Below are 13,301 nucleotides of genomic sequence, written 5' to 3' on the forward strand. Positions count from 1 at the left end.
CAATATACAGATGCTCACGTTCAGTTCATTGTGTTGTTCTTGTGCTCCCATAATAGGATTTCTTACTCAAGTGAAATTTCAATTACACTATGTGGCATAATGCATATTCTTAGACATTTTGCATGAAAATCATAAAGTGAGATACGGAAAATTATGTGAGAGAAACTGCAATTTCACCAGGGCTCACAATGCACCTGTTTCCTGTTTTATTTGAGAGGTCCGATCTCTTAAACCAGAAGGCTGAAGCTGGCTATTACTTCCACATTATGCATTCCCTTAGCATCGCTAAAACAGTAAATAAATAACACCATCTTTGAATCAACTTTCCTCTCTCACACAGAATATCTGTGTCTTCTGACTTCTGTACCTAAGATACACAATGTGTACGTTTAAATTCATCTTGTGGAATTAGCTTTGTCCATCCTACACTTACATCAGTCTTCCTTCAATTGACAGAATAGTAGAGCCCAGTATTGATGAAGACTGGATAAATTAGTCAAAATGGTTTGAATTAAACTGTTTATGTTGTCTTAGTGTTGAGGACTTGTATCTCATACGAAACCAATACAAGTTTAATAAAACTGTTGCTATCTATTACTCCTTATTTAGAATAGACCCTATCCACGACATTTCTACATACAATACAGACCCCCAATCCTGATAATCCACTGATGGGTTGTTATATCTCAAAGAATTCATCTCCTTGCTTCCTCCAATAAATGCATATACCTCATACATCCGTCTCTATAGTATACATTTGTTTTCCATTTCATATACATATATGCAAGTGTGCTGGCTCACATACATATTTTAAACTCGCAATTCTGTTCATTTATTTTATGTGTGTTTTAATTTGTCTACAAATTTGCATTATCAGGAAAATGAAAATAAAGAAAAACTTTGTACAAACAAAACGCAAAACACATTTGTTAGACCTGGCACCATTGGCGTGGGTCACCCTTCCATTTTTGTCTGTGCCTCAATGTGTTTTTGTGTTGGTGTTAGCTGCTCAGGGCGCTGTGCCACTGCCATCCAGTGCCACAGTGCAAGTGCTCCCTATGGTAAAATGTATTATGTGAATTGACTTCCACGTTTGGTTTATTTGGTTTACTATCAGTCCCTAGTAGAGTGCACCAGGGGTGCCAAGGGCTTGTATATCCAAATGCTGCTAGTGGGCTTGCAGCACTGGTTGTGCCACCCACCGAAGCAGCGGGGTAAAATGTGTCTAGGGTCTGCCACTGCAGACCCTGCGCGCGGTCTGGTACCGTCGCGCTGACTGAGCAAGTGTCCCCACTTACCAGTCCCTAAACCTTCCCTTAACTACATGTTAGTCACCCCTCTGGTAGGCCTGAGCGCAGGGTGCATTGTAGGTATAAGGTAGGACATGCCCTGATGTGTGTGGCATGTCTTAATAGTGAATTACAGCCATTTTCGTTTTTCACTATTGAAGGCTACCTGCTCTCCATAGGCCAGAATGGGCTGCTGGGATCGCTACACGCTGTGACCCCAGTGGACTCAGAGAGCATGGTAGAAAGTCATGTTTAGTATGCCTGAACTCAGGATAATAAAATACGTCTTTTAGTAAAGGTTATCTTAATATCCTGGGTTTGCAAATGCTACTTTTAGAAAGTTAGCCTTTGCGTGCCTAACCATCTCAGTCCGCCTCTGCTGTGGGTGTGTGTTCTGCCTAGCAACAGTACAGGAGCAGGGCTGGGGGATTCCAGGAGACAGGTTGGCTGCCAGGTGGTGGGTAGAGAGATTACACCAGGATGGGTGGGAGGAGTGCACCCTGACTCTTGAATAGACCTGTGCTCTGCCACCACAAAGCCGGCACCGCCCCCTGTGGAGCGGCTGATGTCTCTGCCCTGCTGCTGAAAGGAACAAGCCGAGTCACCACAACAGAGTGCTCCAAAACTGGACTGAGCCAGGCCCAGGCCCCCTGGCGCTAAAGAACAAAAGAATCCCTGTATAAAAGTAGGAGCCTGGCTCCTAAGAAATCAGATCCAGATTGAACCACGAAGGAACTCTGCCCGACTAGAAGGACCTGGAAGAAGCTGAAGGAGGAGTAACTTTCCCTGACCTGAGGGACTGGCCTGCAGTAGGTGCCTTGCTAAGGAAGGAGAGGAAAAAGACTGAAAGAGACTTTTGCACTTTGTTCTTCAACTATCTCCAAGGGCTTGGAAGAAGAGCTTGCCCCCTGAACTGAACCCCAGGACCAGTGGGTTCACCGTGTCTCCGCTCGTCTGAGAATTCGAGCCGTGTGCTTTCTCCCGCCGGAGTGCCCTGCGCACCTTCGCATCCCTCCTAGGGCCGTGACACCCAGAAGCCTGGCCGCCTCCACTCGCCGAGAGCCCCGCTCTACCTGAGTCGCTCTGGACCCATCGAGTCTGGCCGTCCCGCTTCCCTGTCACCTGCCTGCTACTGGAGCGCGCTTGGTGCCCTTTCGCCCTCCCGCCGGATTTCTAGTGGGGAAGTGAAATCCAGCCTCGGACGGCCGCCCGTACGTCGTAACGTATCCAGCCGCCCCGCTTCACCTCCCAGCCTGAGTCTGACCGTGCCGCCCTCCGCAGTGACCTCCCGCACAGTCCGTGTCGGAGGCCCTGGGCTGCACCTGTCTACCGAGAGCCGCCCGCTGAGTTCTTGATCCGGACGACCCACGAGGTGCAGAACCTGCATCTCTCCTGAAGACTCGTCCCAGCACATCGCACGTTCCCAGGTACAGTGAACTCTCTATCGGACTCGGGGTCCGCAACGTTCTCATTTCCCCGTATCACTGTACCCTGGGTGCACTGCGCATCATCGTGACTGGACCGACTCAACCGAGCCCTGTGAAGCGCTCGTGATCGAATAAGTTACCAAAGACAAGAACAGTGCCTAATTATCATCTTGTGGCTTCCATTTCGCAACCGTTATTGATGGTCTTGTACATGCCTGCGTAACAAAGAATCTTTTATATAAAGCATCCGTATTTTTGATACAACTTACGCCTGGTGTCCGTTTGTGGGGGATCATTGTGGTTTACTGTGTGTGATCATAAATGCTTAACTGACTAGCGCCCTGAAGTTTAGCCCTGACTGCTCGCGCCACACTACCTATAGGGTGAGCAGGGGTTGTTCTGAAGGGGTAATTCCCTCGCCCTGAATAGAAGAAGGGACCGCTGCTTGTCACAAGTACCTACCTGTGCCAACCAGAGGTTCCCCATTCTAACATTGGTGGCAGCGGTGGGATTTCGAATTTGCATTTATGATTTACATACAGTGAATTATTGATCACCACGTAGAGCAGACCTATAACGCAGCCACAGATTGATTGACAGTTGTTGCTAAAGAAGAATCTCCACCTTACGAAACCATGCCTAGCTCAGTCAGTGGGAGCAGAGCGTCCTCCGTATTCTCTGGAGTTGATGACATCGATTGGGAGGAAGACGCACTGCGGAAGTGCCACAATGATATCTTGAAAGGATATCTCTCCAAGTACCGAATTAAACAAAGCGGACTAACCACTAAGGATCAGTACGTAAAGGCGCTGAGAGCCTGGCACGAATCAAAGTTCCCAGAGAATGCCCGGGAGGTGATACCCCCAGAAGGTGTTTCTGAGTCTAGCAGTGGCCTGTCGCCAGAGGAGTTGGCCGACAGGAGTGCCGCCCGAGCACATGAGGTGGAGATGGCAAAACTGCAAATGGAGAGAGAAAGGCAGAAACTGGCCATGGAGCATGAGGTAAAAATGAGGGAGTTGGATCTCAAGGCCAGGAGTTTAGACAACTCACCCTCTGGTGGCAGCAATTTAACAGAGTCAAGGGTGCACATCCCTAAAGATGTAGTCAAAGAATATTATAAGCAGGATGATATTGGGCAGTAGTTTAGGGCCTATGAAGTAGCCATGTCCTCCCACCGGGTCCCTGAGAAGGATTGGGGAGTGGGGTTGTGGGGAAGGTTCCTGAGTGAGGGGCGGGACACACTGCTAGACCTCCCCTCTGATGTCCACACATCCTATCCACACATGAAGGAGGCTCTTATGACAAGGTATGGGTTGACTCCTGAATTGTACAGACAGAGATTTAGGGATTGCACCAAGAAACCGGGTACCACTTATGTAGAATATGTGACCTTTTTTTGCAGAGCGCTGGATGGTTGGGTGAAGGGTAGCAAGGTGGATGATTACCAAGGGCTGTTTGATTTAATCGCATGGGAGCACTTGTCGGATAATTGTTTTCCTGAGCTACGCCAACACCTGATCGATAGCAAGCTGTCCAACCCGAGGAAGCTTGCTGAGGAGGCGGACCGCTGGATCAGCACCAGGGTCCACAAGGGTCCCGTGGGAGGCCCCGCCAAAGGTGTTCAGGGTCCCCAGCAGAAGAGTGGGGGGGACAAGGGTAAACAGAGGGAGTTCTACCAAGGGCCCCAACGTAATTCCCAAGGGAACCAAGGGAAAGGTTCTCAGCCACCCCCACCCCCGAAGCAGACCGGGGCCCCGACAGGTAACCCTGTTCAAAGAGGGCCCCTCAGATGTTACAAATGTAACAACCTGGGGCACATTTCCGTGGATCCCAAGTGCCCACTGTATGGTAAACCAGCACCCTCTGGTGCTCCACCCCCCAAGCAGGTGAATAGTGTAGCCTTGGGGAGGGAGATAGACGTCCAAGGGGCGGGGGATCCCGTACAGATGACCCTAGTCTCATTAGGAGACAGTGAGATGGTCGCTGAGGCCCAGCTGCCCCCCAATACTCAAAAGTATGGGCAGTGGGTGACCATAAATGGCAAGAGGGTGGGGGCTCTTAGAGATACTGGAGCCAGTGTGACTGCTGTCAAGCAACACCTGGTGTCTCAAGAGCAGGTTGTCCCGCACGCATTCTGCCGTGTTGTCAACGCTGACAACACAGAGAGTCAGTGTCCAATGGCTCAGGTTCCCTTTGAGTGGGGGGGGTCTCTGGTACTCTGCAAGTGGCTGTGAGAGAGGCCATGCCTGTTGATTGTCTCCTAGGTAACGATTTGGAGAGCTCCCCTTGGGAAAAGGTGGAGAAGACAACTCACCTGCGGATGGTGGGCTTGCCTGATTGGGCGTGCGTGACCACCCGGTCGATGGCAGCCAGTAGGGGTGTTGAAGGAACCCTGGGGCCTGAGGGAGAGGCCCAGGAACCGGCCTTAGAGAGAGGGCAAGGGAGGCACGGGAATCCGGCTCCTGACGTTCCCACGGCCCAGGAGGAAGCAGACCTTGAGGGGGATGCCCTGGAGCCTACCGGGGAACAGATAGCCGAACTGGGGGACCTGCCTGAGCTGACCCATTGGCAGCAAGAAGGAGGCCCCGCCAGGGAGGAATTCTGCAGGGAGCAGAAAGAGTGCCCCTCTCTAGAGGGTATGCGGCAGCAGGCTGCAGCCCAGGCCAATGGTGATCAGTCCGGAACTCACTTGATCTACTGGGAGAACGACCTCCTATACTCCGAGCCTAAGGTTGCTGAACCTGGGTCAGCCCGTGCGCTGGTGGTACCCCAGAAGTTCAGAGCCTTCCTACTGGGGCTGGCTCACGACGTACCGTTAGCAGGACATTTGGGGCAGGACAAGACCTTTGAAAGGCTTGTCACCCACTTTTATTGGCCCCAAATGCGCAGGAGTTCTGACACTCACTGCAGGACATGCCAGACTTGCCAGGCAAGTGGCAAGAGTGGAAGGAAGCTGAGAGCTCCACTCCAACCTTTCCCTGTGGTCAGTACCCCATTCCAGCGGGTGGGGATTGACATTGTGGGGCCGCTGGACCCCAAGACAGCCATGGGCAACAGGTTTATCCTGGTCTTGGTGGACCATGCCACCCGGTACCCTGAAGCCATCCCTCTGAGGACAGTGACGGCCCCCGTGGTGGGACGGGCACTGATGGGAATTTTCTCACGAGTAGGATTCCCTCTAGAGGTGGTGTCTGACAGGGGGACCAACTTCATATCGAAATATATGAAGTCCCTTTGGCAAGAGTGTGGTGTAACCTACAAGTTCACCACCCCTTACCATCCCCAAGGAAACGGGTTGGTTGAGCGCTTCAACCGAACCCTGAAGGGCATGATTATGGGTCTCGAGGAACCCATGAGGCGTAAGTGGGACGTCCTCTTACCATGCCTTCTCTTTGCGTACCGCGAGGTGCCACAAAAATCTCTAGGGTTCAGTCCCTTTGAGCTTTTGTACGGCCACCCAGTACGAGGACCTCTTAGTCTGGTCAAGGAAGGCTGGGAGCAATCTCCCAGGAAACCTCCCCAGAATGTATACAGTTACATGCTGGCTTTCCGGAACCAGACTAGGCGTTTCAGGCAACTTGCTGAGGCAAACCTGGAAGCCAGCCAGGAGGAAATGAAGCGGTGGTACGACCAGAATGCCACTCTGGTTGAGCTCCAACCTGGCCAAAAAGTGTGGGTCCTGGCCCCTGTGGAGCCTTGTGCACTCCAGGACAAGTGGACAGGACCCTTTGAGATTGTGGAGCGCAAGAGTTCTGTCACCTACTTGGTGGACTTGCGGTCTCCTAGGAACCCCTTAAGGGTCCTACATGTCAATCGACTGAAGCCCCACTTGGAGAGGTCCGAAGTGGGCATGCTCTTGGCCACCGATGATGGGACGGAAGAGGAGTCCGAGCCTCTTCCTGACCTCTTGGTAGCCTCAGAGCGAGACGGGTCAGTGGATGGGGTAAACCTCTCACCCACCCTGACCCCTGAGCAACAAGGTGACTGCCGCCAGCTGCTGGGGCAGTTTCCTGACCTGTTCTCCCTGGTTCCCGGTATCACAAATTGGTGCGTCCATGATGTGGATACGGGAGACAGCTTACCTGTGAAGCACAAGGCCTACCGGGTAACTGACAGGGTCAGGGCCTGCATCAAAGAGGAGGTCTCGAAGATGCTTGCCCTAGGGGTGGTTGAGTCCTCCAGCAGTCCTTGGGCCAGCCCAGTGGTCTTGGTCCCAAAGGCTGCAGCGCCGGGTGCCACGCCCGAACTCCGGTTCTGTGTGGACTACCGAGGACTCAACTCAGTCACGAAGACTGACGCGCACCCCATCCCCAGAGCTGATGAGCTCATCGATCGGTTAGGGGCTGCACGGTACCTCAGCACGTTTGACTTAACGTCTGGGTACTGGCAGATCGCCTTGACTGATGGGGCCAAAGAGAGGTCCGCATTCTCTACGCCAGATGGGCATTACCAGTTCCGGGTGATGCCCTTTGGGATGAAGAATGCCCCTGCCACCTTCCAGAGGCTGGTCAACCAGGTGTTGGCTGGGCTGACCGAGTTCAGCGCCGCCTACCTGGACGACATCGCAGTGTTCAGCGGCACATGGGAAGAACACCTGCAACATCTCTGGGAAGTGTTGATGGCGCTGCGCAAAGCAGGCCTCACGATCAAGGCAAGCAAGTGTCAGATCGGGCAGGGTTCAGTGGTGTACTTGGGACACCAAGTGGGGAGCGGCCAGGTGGCGCCCCTCCAACCCAAAGTTGAAACCATCCTGGCTTGGGAGCCCCCAAAGACCCAGACGGAGGTGAGGGCCTTTTTAGGACTCACCGGGTACTACAGGAGGTTTGTCAAGGGGTATGGCAGCATCGTTGCCCCCTTGACCGAGCTGACTTCGAAGAAGCAGCCCAGAAAAGTGATATGGACTGACACCTGTCAGAAAGCCTTCGACACCCTGAAAACTGCCATGTGCACGGCGCCCGTGCTCTTGGCTCCTGACTTCTCCAAAGAGTTCCTGGTGCAGACGGATGCATCAGAGCATGGTGTAGGGGCTGTTCTCTCACAGATCACTGAGGAGGGCTTTGACCAACCCGTAGCCTTTATTAGCAGGAGGCTACTTCCCCGGGAACAAAGGTGGAGTGCGATAGAACGAGAAGCATTTGCTGTGGTCTGGGCGCTGAAGAAGCTAAGACCCTACTTGTTTGGGTCTCACTTCCGGGTTCAGACCGACCACAGGCCCCTCAGATGGTTGATGCAAATGAGGGGTGAGAACCCAAAACTGTTGAGGTGGTCCATCTCCCTACAGGGTATGGACTTTACGGTGGAGCATCGCCCTGGCACAGATCACGCCAATGCTGACGGTCTGTCCAGGTTTTTCCGCCTTAGTGATGCAGAACTCCCTGGGGTAGGGTAGTTCTCCCCACTTTTCAGCTGGAGGGGACACGTGTTAGACCTGGCACCATTGGCGTGGGTCACCCTTCCATTTTTGTCTGTGCCTCAATGTGTTTTTGTGTTGGTGTTAGCTGCTCAGGGCGCTGTGCCACTGCCATCCAGTGCCACAGTGCAAGTGCTCCCTATGGTAAAATGTATTATGTGAATTGACTTCCACGTTTGGTTTATTTGGTTTACTATCAGTCCCTAGTAGAGTGCACCAGGGGTGCCAAGGGCTTGTATATCCAAATGCTGCTAGTGGGCTTGCAGCACTGGTTGTGCCACCCACCGAAGCAGCGGGGTAAAATGTGTCTAGGGTCTGCCACTGCAGACCCTGCGCGCGGTCTGGTACCGTCGCGCTGACTGAGCAAGTGTCCCCACTTACCAGTCCCTAAACCTTCCCTTAACTACATGTTAGTCACCCCTCTGGTAGGCCTGAGCGCAGGGTGCATTGTAGGTATAAGGTAGGACATGCCCTGATGTGTGTGGCATGTCTTAATAGTGAATTACAGCCATTTTCGTTTTTCACTATTGAAGGCTACCTGCTCTCCATAGGCCAGAATGGGCTGCTGGGATCGCTACACGCTGTGACCCCAGTGGACTCAGAGAGCATGGTAGAAAGTCATGTTTAGTATGCCTGAACTCAGGATAATAAAATACGTCTTTTAGTAAAGGTTATCTTAATATCCTGGGTTTGCAAATGCTACTTTTAGAAAGTTAGCCTTTGCGTGCCTAACCATCTCAGTCCGCCTCTGCTGTGGGTGTGTGTTCTGCCTAGCAACAGTACAGGAGCAGGGCTGGGGGATTCCAGGAGACATGTTGGCTGCCAGGTGGTGGGTAGAGAGATTACACCAGGATGGGTGGGAGGAGTGCACCCTGACTCTTGAATAGACCTGTGCTCTGCCACCACAAAGCCGGCACCGCCCCCTGTGGAGCGGCTGATGTCTCTGCCCTGCTGCTGAAAGGAACAAGCCGAGTCACCACAACAGAGTGCTCCAAAACTGGACTGAGCCAGGCCCAGGCCCCCTGGCGCTAAAGAACAAAAGAATCCCTGTATAAAAGTAGGAGCCTGGCTCCTAAGAAATCAGATCCAGATTGAACCACGAAGGAACTCTGCCCGACTAGAAGGACCTGGAAGAAGCTGAAGGAGGAGTAACTTTCCCTGACCTGAGGGACTGGCCTGCAGTAGGTGCCTTGCTAAGGAAGGAGAGGAAAAAGACTGAAAGAGACTTTTGCACTTTGTTCTTCAACTATCTCCAAGGGCTTGGAAGAAGAGCTTGCCCCCTGAACTGAACCCCAGGACCAGTGGGTTCACCGTGTCTCCGCTCGTCTGAGAATTCGAGCCGTGTGCTTTCTCCCGCCGGAGTGCCCTGCGCACCTTCGCATCCCTCCTAGGGCCGTGACACCCAGAAGCCTGGCCGCCTCCACTCGCCGAGAGCCCCGCTCTACCTGAGTCGCTCTGGACCCATCGAGTCTGGCCGTCCCGCTTCCCTGTCACCTGCCTGCTACTGGAGCGCGCTTGGTGCCCTTTCGCCCTCCCGCCGGATTTCTAGTGGGGAAGTGAAATCCAGCCTCGGACGGCCGCCCGTACGTCGTAACGTATCCAGCCGCCCCGCTTCACCTCCCAGCCTGAGTCTGACCGTGCCGCCCTCCGCAGTGACCTCCCGCACAGTCCGTGTCGGAGGCCCTGGGCCGCACCTGTCTACCGAGAGCCGCCCGCTGAGTTCTTGATCCGGACGACCCACGAGGTGCAGAACCTGCATCTCTCCTGAAGACTCGTCCCAGCACATCGCACGTTCCCAGGTACAGTGAACTCTCTATCGGACTCGGGGTCCGCAACGTTCTGATTTCCCCGTATCACTGTACCCTGGGTGCACTGCGCATCATCGTGACTGGACCGACTCAACCGAGCCCTGTGAAGCGCTCGTGATCGAATAAGTTACCAAAGACAAGAACAGTGCCTAATTATCATCTTGTGGCTTCCATTTCGCAACTGTTATTGATGGTCTTGTACCTGCCTGCGTAACAAAGAATCTTTTATATAAAGCATCCGTATTTTTGATACAACTTACGCCTGGTGTCCGTTTGTGGGGGATCATTGTGGTTTACTGTGTGTGATCATAAATGCTTAACTGACTAGCGCCCTGAAGTTTAGCCCTGACTGCTCGCGCCACACTACCTATAGGGTGAGCAGGGGTTGTTCTGAAGGGGTAATTCCCTCGCCCTGAATAGAAGAAGGGACCGCTGCTTGTCACAAGTACCTACCTGTGCCAACCAGAGGTTCCCCATTCTAACAACATTGTATATTGCTTTTTCCAAACTGAAACTCCCCAATCATTTTGATCAGTGCAAACAATGACCATGAATAAACTTGTGTCTCCAAGATAAATAACACTACTATAATTCAGGCTGGAGTAGTTCCTATTTCATGGGGTGTATGTGACAACATTTTTACCTTACCTTGTTTTATCAGCAAAAGGCACAGCATCAAATATCTCTTTGTATTCAGATCTCATTAGTTCAACTCTTTTATCTCCATGTTCCCGTAAGAGAAAGTTCAAAGCCTGCAAAGATACATGCAGTAAGTGAATGCATGGACTTGCCTATTCTCAGTTTTTAAAATGACATGCAAAGCTGAAATGTTGGAGCCTAATTACAAATGTTAAATGTTACTCAATCCATATTACAGGATTCCACAGTCTCCCAGTGATAGCAACCCCGTACAATCACCTTGCCAATACTTTCCCTGTACTCACTACTTCTCATGTGGTATAGCTACTATATGTACCCTCAATGCAGTGATCTAATTGTCAGCTAACTGTTGCAAGGTCATGAAAAGCCTTACAATAACTTTCTGGCTTGAAACCAGGGGTCACAAGTTGGCAGAGGTAGGTACGTTTGTCCAAATATGGACCCTTGAATCTAGTCAGGGAAAGGGGGATACACTCCTAAAATAACCCCTACTCACCCCCTTGGTAGCTTGGCATGAGCAGACAGGCTTATCTCAGAGGCAGTGTGTAAAGCATTTGTGAACATGTACAGTAACACAGTGAAAACACTACAAATGGACACCACACCAATTTAGAAAAATAAGTAATCTTTATCTAAACCAAAACAAGACCAAATTACAAAAAAATCCACAATACAATATCCAAAATATCCTTAAAAATAGGTTATTCATGAAAATCAAGCTTCTAGCAACAAAATACGCCACCTGTAGTCATTATGACGTTGTGACAGATGAATATCCCAAAGAACGGCACCGACCATGAGTTGTGACACAGCACCTGCTTCCTGGAAAGTTTCAGGGTGATTTGATATGTAGGAGGAGAGAAGAAGGGGGGCTCAAAATGCTTTTATCTGAACAATTTTTGTATTTAATTGGCAAAATAAATAAAGATACCGCAAAAAATGCTGAACGGAATTACATCAAATTTGGCACAAAGTAAGATCCTGGATTTGTGATTTGGTGTGAATCCATTCAGCAGCTTTCGAGAAAATAATGGTAAAAATATATAAATATTTTATGCCGTGAAGGATCTGTGAAGCTGACAGATCTCCAGACGAGATGTGGTGACAGCCACCTAAAAACTGGGGACTCAGATTCAGTCTGGAGACCTAGAAAAAAATATAAAACAAATTTGAGGGGGCAAGAATAGAGATACTCTGCCCTCCTTTGTCTGGTGGGGTTCCTATGAGGGCCACCGCCAGGGTCAAAAACGCATATTTTTTAAATTGCCTCAAATTTGCAGCGGGTCCAGGAATCCACTGCAAATGTGTTTTAAAAATTGGATCCTGCCCTAAAATACACATAATCCCTGAAGTGGATCAGGGCATGGGCACTTCATATTAAATATTTTAATGAGGGGGACCTGGCCCCCCCTTCGCAATACTCAAGTCTCTTGGAGGACTCAAAAACCCTAACCCTTGTGGCAGGATCACTTCTTGTGTCCGGGGAGCCTTCCCTATGATATTGTCTCCCTGTCCTCAAGAAAACTTGTCTGTCCCCCACCTGGCGGGACCCGCCAACATTTTCCTGCCTGGTGGGAACCATCAATTGTTTTACTGCCTGAGCTGTTATGAGGAAATGGAACAATACCTGCTTTCACCCAGTGAAAGCCATGCTGGCTCCGACTGCAATCAAGAGGAATGAATGCATGGGAGCAGGCGGCTCCACGGGGATCCATGTGGGTGTCCCTGCCAGCAACCTCCAACCATCTGTGTTAGGAGTATCTATAAAGTCTCTAGGTGGAATACAGCCCTGGGGTATGGTGCCCCAGGGGCCTGTAAAGATTTGGGCAGGGGGCTACATGCCCCCTTCCCTTAAGAAAAAGAATACAGTTCCTGGGAATGGGGATCTGTAAAGTTTCGAGGAGGGGAGCCACATGACTCCTCCCCAAAATGAGAAGGTTTTTGTTTATTTATATTTTTCTTACAGGAGGAAAACACAACAGCAAAAATGGGATACAAATTTCAATTCTATAGAATAAAAGAAAGACAAGGGGTAGGAAAAGCACAAAAAAAAGGGAGCACATCATTGCAGTAAAGTATTTTGGGCCTACAGAATATACTCCCAGAGCTGAGAAAAAGAAACACTCCAGTCCTACATCCAGGGACAATATAGGCTATACCTATAGCCCCCGTTGAAAAATAAGGCCCTAAGTATTGAACAACCTTAGATAGCCAAGCATCTTTCATTCTCAAAGTGGCAGATTCAAGTTCATAATAATGTCTCATTGTGATTAATCAATAGCATGTGGAAGCTTATTTTTCCACCCAAGCACCGAGCAAAACCCGGCAATGACAATGGAGAAAAGTAAAGCTGGCATATAAACTTGAGGTGCCTCCAGCCCTAAGGAGAGCATGTTGTTCAAATATGAAACTCTAACCAGCACCCGGACCCTAAAAAAGCCAACAGCAGATATCTGCCCAATAAACTTGAATTTCCAGGCAACTTGAAAATATATGAATCACATTTGCCAGCGCCTCCCACATGAGGGGCATCTAGGTAATTGACAACACCCCCTTGTGTCCACACCCATTTAGCCACACACGCTGGTGTATAACAAAGGAGAGAGCCATAGTTCTGTATTGCTGTAGCTTAAGCCAAGTTGATATTAAATAGTGGAGGATACGGCAAAGGACTGGGATACCCCCGACCACTTGTCCTATCAATGTC

General features: G+C 50.6%; 1 protein-coding gene across 2 annotated transcripts in view; it reads right to left on the bottom strand.

Annotated features, from left to right (window-relative positions):
- Positions 1-13,301, bottom strand: part of LOC146809204 (putative methyltransferase DDB_G0268948) — a 260,260-nt gene that overhangs the window by 103,207 nt on the left and 143,752 nt on the right. For both annotated transcript variants that reach the window (XM_085616022.1, XM_085616023.1), the window contains one exon: positions 10,583-10,686. In XM_085616022.1, the coding sequence (XP_085472148.1) occupies positions 10,583-10,686 (104 nt within the window). The remainder of the gene's footprint in view (positions 1-10,582; positions 10,687-13,301) is intronic.

This window comes from Triturus cristatus, chromosome 7 (assembly GCF_964204655.1).
Source record: "Triturus cristatus chromosome 7, aTriCri1.1, whole genome shotgun sequence".
NCBI lineage: Eukaryota > Metazoa > Chordata > Amphibia > Caudata > Salamandridae > Triturus > Triturus cristatus.